Source organism: Crotalus tigris, unplaced genomic scaffold (assembly GCF_016545835.1).
Source record: "Crotalus tigris isolate CLP2741 ecotype Arizona unplaced genomic scaffold, ASM1654583v1 scf7180000017801.1383879, whole genome shotgun sequence".
Taxonomy (NCBI): domain Eukaryota; kingdom Metazoa; phylum Chordata; class Lepidosauria; order Squamata; family Viperidae; genus Crotalus; species Crotalus tigris.
In genome coordinates, this window is record NW_024096646.1 from 369,531 (window position 1) to 386,272 (window position 16,742).

General features: G+C 39.7%; 1 protein-coding gene across 3 annotated transcripts in view; it reads left to right on the top strand.

The window, feature by feature from the left end:
* The first annotated feature begins 914 nt into the window (after nucleotides 1-914).
* Nucleotides 915-16,742, top strand: part of MDM1 (Mdm1 nuclear protein) — a 40,428-nt gene continuing 24,600 nt past the window's right edge. For 2 of the 3 annotated variants that reach the window (XM_039342689.1, XM_039342691.1), the window contains exons 1-7: nucleotides 1,240-1,377; nucleotides 11,933-12,047; nucleotides 12,526-12,890; nucleotides 13,712-13,846; nucleotides 14,299-14,475; nucleotides 15,350-15,471; nucleotides 16,045-16,144. In XM_039342689.1, coding sequence (XP_039198623.1) covers nucleotides 1,330-1,377; nucleotides 11,933-12,047; nucleotides 12,526-12,890; nucleotides 13,712-13,846; nucleotides 14,299-14,475; nucleotides 15,350-15,471; nucleotides 16,045-16,144 — 1,062 coding nt within the window. In that variant the 5' untranslated portion in view covers nucleotides 1,240-1,329. Of the gene's footprint in view, nucleotides 1,078-1,239; nucleotides 1,378-11,932; nucleotides 12,048-12,525; nucleotides 12,891-13,711; nucleotides 13,847-14,298; nucleotides 14,476-15,349; nucleotides 15,472-16,044; nucleotides 16,145-16,742 lie in introns of those variants that run through there. The other variant, XM_039342690.1, reaches the window with a different exon arrangement.

Here is a 16,742-nt window from a genome sequence, read left to right on the forward strand (position 1 = left end):
TACATCCCAGTTGCTAAAGAGTCTGAATTTTTATCATGTGACCATGGGGATGTCACAACTGTCTTAAGTGTGAAAACTGATAAGTCACTGTTTCTGTTTGTTTTCCTTGTCTATTGACAGACTCACAGCCTAGATTTACACTATTTCCTGATTCCAGCTCCTTCTTTCAATCCGTGCCCTTCAAATCTATCACTGTTGTCTGTAAACCACGACTCATTATACCAATAGCACTTACTTATATGTAGTGAAAAAAAGCATGTTGTTCCGAATTCTTTACTCTCATTAGCATATGTTCTTGAAAATAAAAATATATTGTAAAAATTCTGCAATGTCTTTTTTCTGGAAAAAAGTGATTTTATACAGTACATTTTTTCTTTTTCAATGTAATTTTTGTTGCAGATGCCAAGAGAATTAAGCAGCTAGTGTGTCCTGCATTGCCCCCCTTCGTCCTCCTTTCCAATTCTCCAAATCCTCCTTTGCTTCATGAATTATCTAGGGCTAAACAACGTGGAAGGGAAGCGGTATTAATTACACATTAAGGCACCCGGAGTGATGCTCCTCTCTGCCTCATTTTATTTCAACAATCTGATGGGGTAAGTATCGTAAGGTCATCTCATTTACCACGGTTTATTTGGACACGAATGTGCGTATAAAACACAAACCCACCTTATTCTACAGCAGTTACAAGTACCCAAAGGAGGAATTCAACACGATTATAGAGATCTCTCCAAGATGGAAGAGATCAACATTAACCCCTCCCCCTCCCCTCGGACGCGCGACTACCCTTCCTCCGCTAGTAAAGAAAGCGCTCCTGCTCAAGAAAGCCCGCCGGCGGTTGGAAAGGGCAGGGTCAGAGGGGCGTCGAAGGCAAATACACGTGCAGGCTCTGATTGGTGGCTTCTCGCGCAGGCGTCCAAAGACCGGAGACAAGTAGGCCGCGGGGCTTTTTGTCAAGGAAACGCTACTGTTTACAGCTGTTGCAACCGCCCTCTTTTCTCAACCCTTAGAAGACTTGCACGTTTTTGCTGCCCACGTCTAGTTCCAGCCAGGCGAAGAGTCATGCCTATACGCTGGAAGGTGAAAGGCTCTCCCCTCTTTTCCTAAGAACCTTTAAGCTGCTAGACAAGCCCTCCCCCCACCGCGCATACTTGGTATTGGCCGTTGTGTTATTGGTCGTTTCAAGAGAAGCGCCCATTGTTGCCGCTTCGGGGGTTTGTTCCATCTTCATCAGCAAATAATCCGGGTAGGCCGCTTCTGGTTGTCTCGCAGACCTTTTGCCAAGCCCAGCCTAAGTGGACCCCAGGATAGGAAGGCAGTGAGTTAGATAGCATGTGGTTACCAACGGGAATGAGCTGGCATGGGAAACTAGGATCGGTGGTAAGTCTTAAGGCTGGGTCTCTCTTTATTCAGGTGTTAAAAGCTGTACGACGACGGGAAGTTCCATTGTTTGCTCAAATGGAAGAACTGTAGTATTATAATAATAAAAGTTCACTTATTAGGCTAATGTCTATAATACATTTAACATCATTGGAGCCTGCCAGAAGAAAAGGTGGGAGTGCTAGATAAAGACAAGGATAGTATCATAATTCAGTTGTATCATTTAGAATAGAGGATGACTGTCTTTGCATCTTGGGCATGTTATATTATGGTCTATGCCAGTGTATTACTGAAATGAATTTCAGAAAAGAATATAGCAGAAAACTTCTTGGATATTTGTGGGATGAAGTGAGTTGAGCTGTGGGAAGTGCTGTTTGGATTATTTGCTTTGAGTTAAGAGAGGTGGTGAATTGAGTATGACATGGTGTCCTAAGTTTGTGGAAATAAGGATGAGTGTAACCATTGTGAGTGATACAGGATAAAAAAATACATAATTCAGTTTGCAGCCAAAAGCTATTTTTATACAAAGCCATTTAAGTGTGAAATAAAAAAAGCTGAATGGTTTTTAAGAAAAAGTAGATGTATTTTCAAGGTATTTGAAATATATATGAATATTAGCTAATTTTAACATTATTTCACAAGCAATAAATTACATGGCACTTGCACATAGATTATATATTTTGTGCCTTTTAATTTATTTTTTCCTGCTGATAATTGATCCATTTTTATTTGCGCTACAGGTACAGCATGTGTAAAGTAGGCAGGTTTCAGATTTATTGTTACACAGTACAATTTTACCAATGAGAATAGGTGTACAAAACCTTGAAGCATACAGGTAGTCCTCATTTAGCAATGACAATTGGGTCCAGCACCTTGGTTATTAAGCAGAAAAATATATGACTTCTGACAGACTTCTATCATTTCCCATTTGGTCAGTAAGCGAATCAATGTTTAACGACCATTTCAAGATCATAGGCATTAAGCAAGACATCACGTGATTGTAATTTGCTTCTCTGTTTTCTACTAACTGCTTGTTCAATGCCTGTTGGGAAGCATGCAAAATAGTAATCACATGACTACAGGACAATGTGATAGTCATAAATGCATGCTGATTACGAACTGCCCAAATGATGATCACATGAATGTGGGATGTGACAGTTGTAAATGCAAGGACTGGTCGCAAAGCTGGGTGTTTTTAACACTGGTGACTTCAAACTGTTGCTAAATAAAGCAGTCGGTAAGTGAGAGTTATCTGTATTGAATCCAAATATTGTTTCTCAGCCTCATTAGACATTCATTCCAACTTTATAAGAAGTGATCTGATATCTAAATAGACCTCTCCAACCTTAATTTCACTGTTGGAATAGTCTATATTTCAATACTGGAATACGTCTGATATGTTTGGAATGGCTTTGGAATGAAATATTTAAAAGTTGAGACTTTGTAATCTTGAAATACTACCCACACATTTAGAAACAGCCCGTAGTCCACCGATATCAAACTCGCCGTGTCACATGACATGTCGCGATGTTTTGTGACTTTTTGCATTGCCAGAATGGGGATGGGCACGGCCTCCGCATGATGCAACTGGTCCATGCCATCATCCTTCAAAAACAGCTTTTTTCAAAAATACCATCCAGAAATTTGGATCTTGGAAATTTGGATTTTAATTTTCTTTATTAGTTATCCTAATTATCCTAACCCAGGCCTAAACCTATAAAGTACTTTATAAATATAAAAAGAAAAGTCCATATATATATATATATATATATATATATATATATATATATATATATATATATATATATATTAGCATTCCACTTGTTTCAATCTTTTATTCAGTGGAGATGAGTGAGTGGTCAAGAATAGAGAATCCACATTGTTCTTGTTGTAAACCTAGCATTGGAACCAATTAAGTTGTGAAAGAAAGGAAATCCACTTTATATCCTGTTTAGAATACAATCTTTCCTCCTCCCTCTGGTGAATAGAGTTTTGCTCTATTAACTTTTATTCTCCTATAAGTAATAGAATATTACTTAAAGAATATTAATATGGAATATTAATATTAAACCACCCACAGAAAAGATCTCAAGAAGTACAGTATTCTTAAAAATTATGGATTGTTAAAAAGCATAATGTATCTGAATTTGTGAAGAAAGAATAATCAAACTGCCTTATAAAACTGAGTGTTATTGGTTTCTGGAATAAGAAAGTTGAGAGCAATTAATTGTTAAGTAAAAGAGAAGAAAAGTAAGAAAATAATAAGGAAAACCGAAGAGGCTTGTTCACTGCCCAGATAGCTTGTATAGTATTTCATAAAAGAGTATCTTACTATTAGATGCGGTATTAAACACATTTTAATGGTTTCTGTTTATTAATATGTGCAGATGAAATTACCTATTACATGCAACAACACTTCATGACATGAAAATATTTTTTGTCAGTAATTGAACAGAATTTCAAACTGCTTTTAAAATTAAGTCTAATCCTTGGAAATTTAACCAGAAACTTCAGTCTATTTACACAATGAAGTTAATGTCTCCTCATAAATTGGACAAAATATATACCATATTTACAGTTGTTAGCCTTTACTGTGATGTTTAAATTATAAGTGCAGCATCATGTTATTAAGAGTATTATTCCCATCTGTAAGCAAATTGCTACATTTGCAAAGATGCTTCTGACCGATAATGTGCCATGTAGAACAATATATGAGATGATGCTGATTGACTTTTTGTTCTAATATGTATTATAGCCTTAATTATTAAATAATAATGTATCTAAAGTTTATAATTCCTTTTAATTGTAAATTAACAGAACAGTTATCACAAAAGGACTTACTCATCCAGATTTTTTAAAGAAAACTAGTTGCTTTAAAATTTCAACAAATGACTGTTTATCAATCTTTTGAAATAATAGCAGCCTTGGACAAAGTGACTTATGACCTGTACTTGTATTTATGACTATCTCACCGCTCCTGTCATGTGATTGCAACTTGAGCACCTGGCAGCAAGATTTTATTTATGACCATTTGCAGCATTCTGCACTCGTGCTCACAATTTGCAACCTTCTATGCAAAAAATGACCATTGGGGAAGCTGGATTTGATTAATGATGACATGATTCACTTAATGTTCTTGATGATTTGCTTAATGACTGTGTAATATTGTCGTAAAATCGGGTCAACTCAACTTATGACTATAGTGACAATGATAGAAATTCTGATCCCAGTTGTGCTTGTAAATCAAGGAGCACCTATACAATCTCAAACATGTGAAGTTAGATTCTGATGGGTTAAGTAATATGAAGTAGAAATTTAATAAGTTTTTTTCCCTTTCTACAAGACATTTCCTATTAGTACTAAAGTAAATTTTACCATATGAAGGAACTGATGTCAACGCTGCTAACATCGGATGTTCTTGCTTTTATAATATATGGAGATGCAGCCATTTTCCTTCTTATGTTTTATTCTTAGAATTAGAGTTAGAATTAGATGATACTGGGGGGGGGAGGGGAGGAATGTGCATGGGAGTTTAGACATAACAGTATTGTAACTAGTGTGAGAACCAAGGTTTTTTGAAATAAGAGATGATAAGAAATGGCGGGTTGAAGAACTGGAGGGAAATCCTGCATTTCAAGCTAATTGGAGAATGTGATTTATGACTGTTAATTAGAGGAGGGAATTGTGCTTTGATACTATGTGCTCAGGGGAGGGGAATTCAAATTTTGGCCTTGCCTATGTACGTGCTGATGCTATGCTACTCGAATAAAGATTCTTTAAGGCAAACAATGCCCTGAAGTTCTTTGAAGAGTTTCATCTGTTGGAACCATGACATTAAGTCAAAATCTCCAACTTTCCTAACTATCTAGGGGTCCCAAGCCCTAGTCACTGTCCCTAGAATCAAAGGACAAGCTGACAAAGATTCGGGGAAGATTTCAGCATGAAGAAAGAGAAAACGCCTGAAGCAAGCACCCAGGCAGCAGCTGCTACCCCAGTGGGGGGAGTAACAGCCAGCGTGCCGGTGGAGAAGAAACTTTTTCAGGCCTCCCATCTGGGGGCAAAACCCAAGCCACAAAGACAGCTGATCTGGTCATCAGAATGGACCCAGCCCAGTGGAGACTCCAGACACCTCAAGACAGCCTTGCCACCTTCAAGTGCTTCAAAGGCAGACTAGGTTGAGCTACCACGAAGGGATTCCCACATATCGCGTTCCCCAGATTGGTGGAGAACTACCAAATCATCTGCCACTGAGGACTTGGATGAGTGGAAATAACTGTCCGCAGCTCGTAGTCAGTCAGTGGAGAAGTTGGTGGAAAGGTTCGAGGAGCTAGAGATGAGAAGCAGAGAGCAATCTTCCCATTCCCCACACACCAGCAATCAGGATGATCGACGAGGCAGCCCCAACTCCTGCAGAGAAGAACCCCCAGTCCCTCCTTCACAGATCCTGCCTTCTTGCCCCTGAAGCACCGTACCAGGGCCTCCAGCCCCACAGAGAGAGACAGCTCCAGTCACCGCCCCTCCAGAAGCCCCGACTGCCGCTGACGAGATGAGGGCCCAGGCAGTTGCCAGGACAGCCAATCCCCAGACCAGTGTGCATATTGATCACCCAGCCTGGGGCCCCTGCAGCAATGGGGAATATGGCAGCCCCACAGGTGGGAGGTCAGCAGTCTCTGCCAAGGCAACAGCAGCTGGGGTGGTCGCAGCCCCTAAGCTTGCAGCATCTGATAGAGGCCTTGCATCAACTTGGGGTGATGCAGAGGCCAGGAGACCAGCAACCGGTGGGAGGATGGTTTCAGCAAGGGGGTTGGTCACTGCCCCTGAATGTACAGCAACCACTGAGGGGCCTGCAAATGATGGGAATCCAGCAACAACCCCCTCTGAGGCCTCAGGGGGGCCTACAGCAATTGATGCCACAGCCCCCTGCAAACCAGCAGCAGGGGGGATGGCAACAGCCCCCACCCAGGCAGCAACCATTGGGGGGCCTACAGCAACTGAGGGTGCCACAGCTCCCTGCTGACCAGCAGCAGAGGGACAGCAGCAGCCCCCACCCAGGCAGCAACCATTGGGGGGCCTACAGCAACTGAGGGTGCCACAGCTCCCTGCTGACCAGCAGCAGAGGGACAGCAGCAGCCCCCACCCAGGCAGCAAGCTTTGGGAGACCTACGGGAACTCGGGATGCCACAGCTGCCGGTACTGTAGCAACAGCAGGGGGTGTGGCAACAGCCCCCGAACATAACAACCACTGGAAATGCGGCAGCTGCCAGGATGGGGCCAGCAGCAACCGGGGGTACAACAGCCATAGTGGGAGCGGCAGCAGCCATTGATTGCTCCACTTTTCAGAGCAACCTTCGATGGGGACCCAGAGAAGCTGCTTTTTTCTCAACAAAATGCACGCTCATTTGAACCGCTGTGCCTATCTTTACCTGGACCCAGCTGCTGTGGTCGACATGATTGCATCCAGCTTAGAGGGAGAGGCATCCGAATGGCTGAATAATTTATATAACGAGCAAGCCCCCAAATTGGAGGACCCCCACCTCTTCCTCGTAGGACTGAGAGCAAGGTTTGAGGACCCATCCATTGCCCTTAAAACAGAAGAACATATCCACAAAATAAAGCAAGCCGGCAGGCCTGCTCTGAAGTATGTACGAGAGTTTCGCAAGATCACCGGCCAGATAGAGAGGTGGCCTGAGCAGTCCCTAGTCTAGTGGTTCTCAACCTGTGGGTCGGGATCCCATTTGGGGTCGAACAACCATTTCACGGGGGTTGCCAAACAACGCAGTCCGCCATTTTTTCCCCCTTTTCCTTAGCTGTGCTACTCCCTTTTATTCTATTGGCTTTTGAAAGTCAATAGAATAGACTCTCTTGAATAGAGTCTAATTCTATTGGCTTTCAAAAGCCAATAGGAATTGTCCAGGCTGTCTCTGCCCTGCTGAGCCCGCCAAAAGTCCCATTCTCAAACGGTGCTGCACCAATTGAGTAGTCCTCGACTTACGACCGGTTGAGTAGTCCTCAACTTACGACCAGTTGGGGGTCGCGGCATTTAAAAGGTTGAGAACCACTGCCCTAGTCCATCGCTTCAAAGAAGGATTAGATGATCAACTCTCTCAGGCCTGCATCTATTGAGCAGTACCTGATCAGCTGCAAGAATGGTACTAGACAGCGGTAAGACTAGACGTTCAGCTTGCCCGCTATAAGAAGCCTCCCCCACCTGAAGCCGAGTCGAGGCCAGAGCAACCCAAACAAAAACCTCCAATTGCTGCGGCTGCCAAAATCCCAGGCCACCTGCAGGCCCGCCGATCAAGTGCTTCCGATGCGGACAGCTGGGACATCGAGCAGCAAATTGGCCAGTCCCCTACCCTCAACAGCAGAGTAGACTAGGACTAGCAGCGAGAAAGAAATCTGCCCAGCAGCCAACAAGAGAGGAATCCAACTGGATCACACAGGAACCTGTTGCCCAAGTGGCATCCTCCACACAGGATTCCAGGACTCAGGCTGGACCTGCCCCCACTCTACCCTCTTTCAACAGCGACGATGAAGGAGAGAATGACCCGATGGTGAGTTGACACGTCCCACCTTTCTCACTACCTGCCAAACTCATAATCCCTAAGTCAGGGGCACAGGTAGATTTAAAAGTGCTCGTTGATTCTGGATGCTCCCGATGCGTCATTAGCTTGCCATTTGCCATGAAAATGGGCATACGAGCAAAACTGCTCTCCAAACCCATGAGGTTTGAGCAAGCCGATAGCTCCCTGATGGGAGGGACTTTAGTCATGCAATTAACTGAGCCCCTATACTTAGAAATAGGTGAGCACTGGGAGTTTATTTGCTTCCTGGTGGCTCCAAAAATGACTGAGGCTGTGATCCTAGGATTAGCCTGGTTGGACAAATGGAAGCCATTTATCTGGTGGGAGAAAGGAATGAGAACTGTGAGGCTACCTATAGGGCCCAAGGCCCCCATTGATTCACCAGACATTATAGGAAACTTTAGCCCACCCAATGAGCTAGCGCACATGGCTGCCTCACTGCCACCAGGTGAGCCACTCATCCCCAGCGAGTACCGGGACCTAGCAGAGGCATTTAGTGAGAAAGAATGTGACACCTTACCTCCTCACCGACCCAATGATTGCTCCATCAAACTGTTGCTGGGAGCCAAACTCCCACAACCGAGAATGTACGCTATGTCCCCCCTCGAAATGGAGGAGATGCAGCGATATGTGGACAAAAATCTAGCAAGGGGATTCATTGAATGGGCGAAGTCTGCTGTGGGAGCCCCTGTGTTGTTTAAAGAAAAAAAAGGTGGGCCTCTTCATCTCTGCGTTGTTTATAAATCTCTGAACGCAGTGAGTGTGGAAAACTATCGGTTCAAAGTCATGCCATTTGGGCTACAGGGGTCCCCAACTGTATTTATGCAGTTGATTAATGAGGTCCTATATGATCATTTATACAAAGGGGTTCTGGGGTATCTTGATGACATCCTGATATACAGCATGAATATAACTGATCATATAAAGCTGGTGAGAGAAGTGTTGAAGAAACTATTGAATGCCAAGCTTTATGTCAAACTGTCAAAATGTGAATTTCACCAGACCTGATTAGATTATCTTGGCTATAGAATTTCCAATGAGGGCATTGAAATGGACCCAGCCAAAGTGAAAGCTGTAATTGAATGGCAGCCCCCAAAGACTCGCAAACAGCTCCAGAGCTTCCTAGGTTTTGCCAATTTCTACTGTCAATTCATCCCCTCTTTTGCCAAGATTGCCCTACCCCTTACCGAACTACTCAAAACAGGCAAAGGAGGAGGGAAGCCGTGACTGGACCAACCATTAGCATGGACTATGAGCTGTCAAATCACTTTTGAGAATTTAAAAAGACTGTTTGCTGATGAACTGGTCCTAAAGCACCCCTGCCCAGGGGAGCCCTTTGTAATTCAGGCTGACACCAGAGACGTGGCCGTCGGAGCTGTATTACTGCAAAAGAACCAAGTGGAGCCTTGCTACCCTGCACCCACACCTTGAAAAAATTTACTGAGAGCGAAAGGAGTGGGCAATCTGGGAAAAGAAGGCTTTTGCAATCAGATGGGCTATATTAAACTGGCGATACTATCTAGAAGGGAGCAAGGTGCTTTTTGAAGTATGGACAGATCACACAAATCTGGAAGCACTAAAAACTCCTCGCAAATTGACCCTGAAACAAGTAAATTGGGCACAGTACTTTAACCGTTTTAACTTCACTCTAAAGTACATTCCAGGAGGGAAAAACTTCCAAGCTGATGCTCTATCTATCCAGACTACCCCAGTACAAAAGCCAGCACGAAGAGGTTAATGAGGCATTTATCTCCAATCCACAAACTGCTGCTCAACTCTCGCCTCGCAGGGCTCCTAATCCTGATGACCCTGGGGCCAAGAAAATAAAACAAGAACTCCTCATCTATCAATGATTCAATGACAATCAAACCTCCCTAACATGCAGGGATGGTTTGGCTTACAAGGGGAAATTGTACTTGTCAGAAGTCCTCCATCTTAATGCTCTCAAACACAGCCATGACGTAAAACAGGCTGGACACTTTGGATATTTAAAAACTCTACATCTCATCCGCCGGCAGTTCTGGTGGCCAGGATTAAAACGGGATGTGGAAAATTATGTCAGGAGTTGTACTGTATGTGCCACCATGAAAAGAATTCCAGGGAAACCCCCTGGGTTATTGCAGCCAGTGGCAGACCCTTCTCAACCATGGAAAGAAATTGCTATGGACTTTATAGTAGACCTACCTGAAAGTAGAGGAAATACAGTGATCTGGACTGTGATAGACCTGTTTTCAAAGCAGGCTCACTTCATTGCCTACAAAGGATTCCCGTCTGCCCAACGACTGACTAAACTGTTCTTGAAACATATCTACCAGCTGCATGGCACCCCTAAACAAATAATTTCAGATGGGGGGGGTGCAGTTCACAGCTAGGCTTTGGAGGAGCTTTCTTAAATTAATTGGATCATCACAAGGTCTATCATCTGCTTTTCACCCATCTACTAATGGGCTGCAGAATCCGCTAATCAGATGGTGGAGCAATATCTCAGATACTATGTTTCCTACCAACAAACCAACTGGACCGACCTCCTCCCTTTTGCAGAAGTGGCTTACAACAACTCTGTTCACAGCCAGCACTGGCTTCACACCTTTCAGAGTAGCCAAAGGAAAAGAGTTCAACCTGAATACCCTCAAGCGCCCTCCACTTCTCAGACACTTGATCAATGGTGAGGGGATGGGAAGAAGTTTGGAGAGCCACGGAAACTGCTTTAAAAAAGACTTCCGAGACTTATAAAAAGCAGGCAGATAAAAAGAGGGCTCCTCAAAGAATATTCCAAGTTGGGGAAAAGGTTTATCTGTAACTAAATATTTACACCTCAAATTATCCAGCAAGAAATTAGGACCAAAATTCTAGGGGCCTTTCCCCATCGTAAAGATCATTAACCCAGTCACAGTAGAATTAAAACTCCCTAGGCTTTTGGGGAGAGTTCACATTGTCTTCCATTGCAGCTTGTTGAAACCTTTTTGGGGCTCTACTTTAAGACCTCCCCCTAAGAAGGCACCCAGACCCCTCGTGATAGTGGGTCAGACTCACTAGGAAGTAAAGCATATTCTTGATTCTAGAATTTTTAAAGAGAAATTGCAGTAGCTAGTACAATGGGAGGGATACTCTCTGTCTGAAACAACTTGGGTGAAAGGTAGTGATGTGAAAGCCAACAGACTCATCAAAAGATTCTATAGGAAACACCCTAACAAACTGAGAGACAGTCGCTAACATATGCTTTTGTTTACGTTACAGGATCTGTCCTTTTTGTAAGTGGGGCTGGATGTCAGTGCTGCTAATATTGGATGCTCTTGCTTTGACAACATATGGAGATGCAGCCATTTTCCTTCTTATGTTTTTCTCTTAGAATTAGAGTTAGAATTGATACTTGGGGAAGGAGGAGGAATGTTAGTAACTAGTCTGAGAACCATGGTTTTTGAAATAAGAGATGATAAGAAATGGCGGGTTGAAGAACTGGAGGGAAAGCCTGCATTTCAAACTAATTGGAGAATGTGATTTATGACTGTAAATTAGAGGAGGGAATTGTGCTTTGATACTATGTGCTCAGGGGAGGGGAATTCAGATTTTGGCTTTGCCTATATACTTGCCAATGCTATGCTACTCGAATAAAGATTCTTTAAGGCAAACAATGCCTCGAAGTTCTTTGAAGAGTTTCATCTTTCAGAACCATGACAACTGCATGTACATAATAAACTGCTTGAGGAAATAAGATAGGCATATTCAAAGTGTGAATGTAACCAAGTTTATGCAAATGTATGAAGTGGATTCATATAGAATCAAATCATATAAATAGGAAAGCCTGTTGGCTAAATCTTTTGTCTTTATTTTTTAGTGTTATGAGAAATTATACCTTGGTATATATTGGTATCAAGTAAAAATGCTTACATTAACTCTTCCAGGTTGTGACTTTACTGAGTTTGGAAGAAATAAGGCATAAAATTACTATTTCACATTTTATATTATTGTAGGGATTAAGTGAGTACAAAAGAAACTTCAAATGGAAGCAGCTAGAACAGCCTAGATTCTGCAACTCTACACTTGAACAAAAATGCCAATGGGCTGGTCTTCGATCAGATGAGTTTGGTAAGACAAATTAGATATTTTGTGATGTATTTCTTGTGTAAGAAATACTTGCAATAGTTACTGTTTCCACATGCTAATTATCCAGATTTCATTAAATAAATTTTATATGCAGTAGGGGGTAAACACAGTTTCATGTTTGTGTTTATGTTCATAATACAGCATTAGATACCATTAAAACACAACAATATTAGATATTAAATTAACTTGCTTCCTGTTAAGACGAAAAGAGAATATACTTAGATATTTGGTCTGAAAAATTAAACATTCTTCATTGTTTGATGTGTATTTGGTAATAGAAAATAGTAAGACAGAGGGTTAATATATTAATAGGTGTTATCCAAACTAAAAGAAGCATTTCTTTGATGAAATGTTTATTTGTGTTAAAATCTTTCTCTTCTTCTGCATGCATGCAAAAGAAATAGATTGGTGCTCAAATTTTTCAGAATTTTCAGAATATTTGATATTGCATGTATTACAGGGATCACAAGAGAACCAAATTTTATTTCTAAGAGAAGAGTGCCTTATTATGACACACAAATTTCAAAATCTTTTCAATGGAATGGAGATAATGGCTTGGAGAAAGCTGCGTTATCAGAATTCGAAGTCAGTGAGCCAGTTGAATTGCACAAAACTGACAGCAAGGATGTTGAACTGAATAAGGACCTAATTGAGACATCTGATGCACCCAGGCTTCCTGAAAAACTGCATCTCAGCTCTGCAGGATCTAGATCTGAATCAACTGAAGCACTTGGAAGAAGCAAGAAGTCAGTGCCCCAAACTCCAGTGCATGAAAATAAAGTATTAGCATCTACCAAAAAAGAATTAGGAAAAACAGATCATGGGGTAGGAAGTACAAAAAAAAAAAAGTTTGATTTGATGTTGCAAGTTAAAGCTCAGAAATAATTCATTGTAACTATTAATATGGACAAAACAACTTTCCCTGCCTGGGTATATTCCAGATTCATGAACTTTAATTTGCAGAATTTTCCAGAGAGCCAGAATGGCAATTGCTAAAAGTTTTGGAAATCAGAGTCTACACATCTGGAAGATGCCTAGTTTAGGAAATGTAATCATTACACTAGGAGAGGTGCAAGAATCTTTGGATTCTAACAAAGGATAAAGCAAGCAATCCCTGAGGGCTTTGAAAAAGAAAGGAATGACTTTTACAGAAAGAGGGCTAAAATATCAGGTGATTATAAAAAAAACCCCACAAGATTAAATAACACAAGATTCAAAGAAGAAAATTTTCCTACAACTGTTCATTAAGAATTTAATCACATAAATTTAATAGATTTTCCCCAAACTCTCATATAAGCAATATAAATTAGCCAAAAGGAAAAAAAATAATAGAAAAGAAAGCTAATGTTGACACATTGGTTTAAAATTTACAGGCATATTGTTTCATTATTCAATTAAATAAATTGCCACTGACTTTATATGACAGCCTAAATATTTCCAGTGCTGCTGCCATGTTAAATAAATGGCAGTTTTAAGCACTGATGGTAACAGGTTTAGATTTAAAAAGTATTTTCCATGTTTATGTACAGAATGTTATACTTTGCTTTTATCAGCAGTGTCCATCTTAGTTTTGATAATAATAACTTCTGATATTTGACCACAAAAAGAAATGATGTTCTGAATTTATTATTAATATCAACTGTCAGCTGAACAGAGTTCTACAGAGGAGAGCAGGCATAAATATTTCACAGTCAAGAAGCTTCCCTAGAAGTTCTGAGTATCAAAGAGAGTTTGTTTGGAAAACCCCACAGAAGCTTTCTCCAGTCCTTGCAGCAGATCAGGTAACTTTAAGTATTTTAAGAAGTGTTTCCATTTTTGAAAGGTATTGCACAACTTTATATTTTTTAATTTAAAAATAAGCTCAATTTTGCTCAGTGAGGCTTTTCCCAGAATTCCTTTGTATGTAGACTAAAGTCTTAATAAAATGTTGTGATACTTATTCATTGCAGATTTAGTATGCAGGACAATGTCTTCATTGGGGTTTTTCCCAGTTATTATTTGTTGTATTGCATTTTTTGATGTATTACATTGTATGCTAAATACTCTATTTTGTTCCAAATACTGTATAATTGGTATTTGCTAAATGGCTGGATCATTCTGTATCAACTGATTAAGACTTTTCTGCTGTGCAATAATATAGCAGAGATAAAACATCACTAAGTCTCTGTAATTTCAATGGCAAAGTTACTTAGCTTTATTGAAAAAGTAAATTAATGTATTTTATAATCCAAAGTTTATTCACAGATCAAATCAATCCATTCCTCCATTTAAGTCTCCTGTTATTATCCCTGAAACTGAATATGAAAGGAATTTCAAACCTTCACACCCTATAAAACAACTAAAGCAATGTTTTCTGGAAGAGAGTGAATGTCCTAGATCTGAATCAATAGAAGTCTCCTGTGGAGAAAAGGTATTGTACTTCATTTATTACATTTTAAAGCATTATGTCCCTTTTCAGTTTAGCAATTTCTATACTTAGAATTTCTAATTTGGCTGATCGATTTCATGTTCCCATCCTGATGGTTGCGATACATAAAGACTTAAATGTTTTTAAAATATTTTAATACATAAAAACATTAAATGTTTTTAAAATATTTTTTAAAATATCACAGATTCACAACTCATTAAGTGAGTTTTGCCTGATTTTATGAACTTTTCTTGTTGTTGTTAAGTGAATCACTGCAATTGTAAGTTAGTAACTTGGTTGTTAAGTGAATCTGGCTTCCCCACTGACTTTGCTTGTCAGAAGGTTTCAAAAGGTAATCACATGACTATAGGACACTGCAGTCATAAATATAAGTCAATTGCCAAGCACCTGAATTTTGACCATGTGACCATGGGATGCTGCAATGGTCGTGTGAAAAGCAGTAGCTTTTTTTAGTGCCATTGTAACCTTGAACGGTCACTAAACAAATCTTGTAAGTTGAGAACTACCTGTAATATGAAAAACATTATATATTTAATAATTTGTATTTAGCTCTCTTTGTTTCTACTCTTATTTTCTGATCATATTTCAGTCAAATGCAAATACATATTTTTCCCAGCAACATAGTATATTCAAATTATTTCTGACAATTATTGAGTTTTTGAAGTTCACGAATATCATACCAAGAACTGTAATCAATAAGTGTTCTGTTGGAAACATTCTACAATAATATTTATATCACATAACATTAAGATTAATCATTACACTTAAAAGTTAAATTTTTAATAAAATATAGTTATATATTTTAATAAATTATAATTTATATGATCGACAAAGTATTTTTGTTATTTTTTGTTAGAACGAAAAAAATAAAAACACTACAAAGACAACAGAAAATTCATCAAATCAGAATGAATTAGAAATAAAGCAGAAAGAAAAAAAGCAAAAACAGAAGTCGCTGTGTTCACACAGATGTTTTAAGTAAGTATAAAGTATATCAGAATATTAAATGCCTTGAATTCTCTTTTCACTACACATATAACATATTAGACCAGATTTGAACAACAGTATATAAATTCCTCCATTATATCTATATTTGTTTAAATAGAGTCAACTTTGAAAATGAGTAGAGAAAGTGTTTTGTATCTCCTGATTATTCGGTCAGTTGAAATGCTTCCCTCCTTCCTTGTGTTTAAGAAATAGGGATTGCTTACTGTCCCCATATGAACTCACAGAGGATTTGGAGATTTCCTGATTCATCTCTTAGTTTATCTCTCTTAGCAAAGTTTATTCTGTTCATTGATTTCTAAAATAGAAACTCTGTTGATGTAGTGGTTTTGGTGCTGGCCTAAAAACCTGATATTCTTAAGATCTGTATATTGTATCTGTCTTGAAAAATTAATTTCTGTCAAAGACACACTCTTCCTACACAAATGTTGTTTGTCTGAATTTCTATTTTATTCTATGTATTACTTTGCTATTTAGCATTCTTATTTTCCTACACAATTACAAAATAATATTTACACCTTCTTACTTGGAACTGTGTTTTTCTAGGAAAATGAACACAGAATATAGATCGAAATTCTTGTCTCCTAGTCAATACATCTATAAACAAGGAGCCTGGATCCATGTCAGAAAAAATATACCATATCAAGTGAGTATATGATTTATTTCCAAGAAATTCATTTGAAAGTTTTGATATTGCTTTATCTTTTGAAAGTTGTCCTTTTAATATATGCTATTGTATATTTTATAAATAGTATTGTACAGCAGAAAAATGAAAAATAGAACATTTTTACTGAACATGATAGAACTTAAATACAACATTTAACCAGCAGCTGTTTTGGATCTCTGCTCTTGTTTCTCAGAAATGGCTTTCTCTATGCACCCACTTTTTCAAATAATTACATCTCCCTCATTTGAGGGTTAGGGTTAGGGTTAATCCTTCAAGACAAATTCTTCTCTTCGTGGATCAAGGCAGTTGAGTCCAACCTTGCCAAACTAGGCTTCTCTTCAGCCTCAATACTCAAATTGGACTATGATCAAGCAAAACAAACCTTGTGACAAAGGATAGAGGACATCGAGAGGCAAGTGGACTTAGGTATGGCCCCGCTGTTTCTGGCTCCAGACTCCATTAGATACGTTGTTATACCTGCCAGTTATCTTAGCCAGTTGGACTTAGTAAACCACCGGAAAGCATTTTCGCTCGCACAGTGCCATGCATTTCCATTGGCTATCTTGTATGGCAAGTA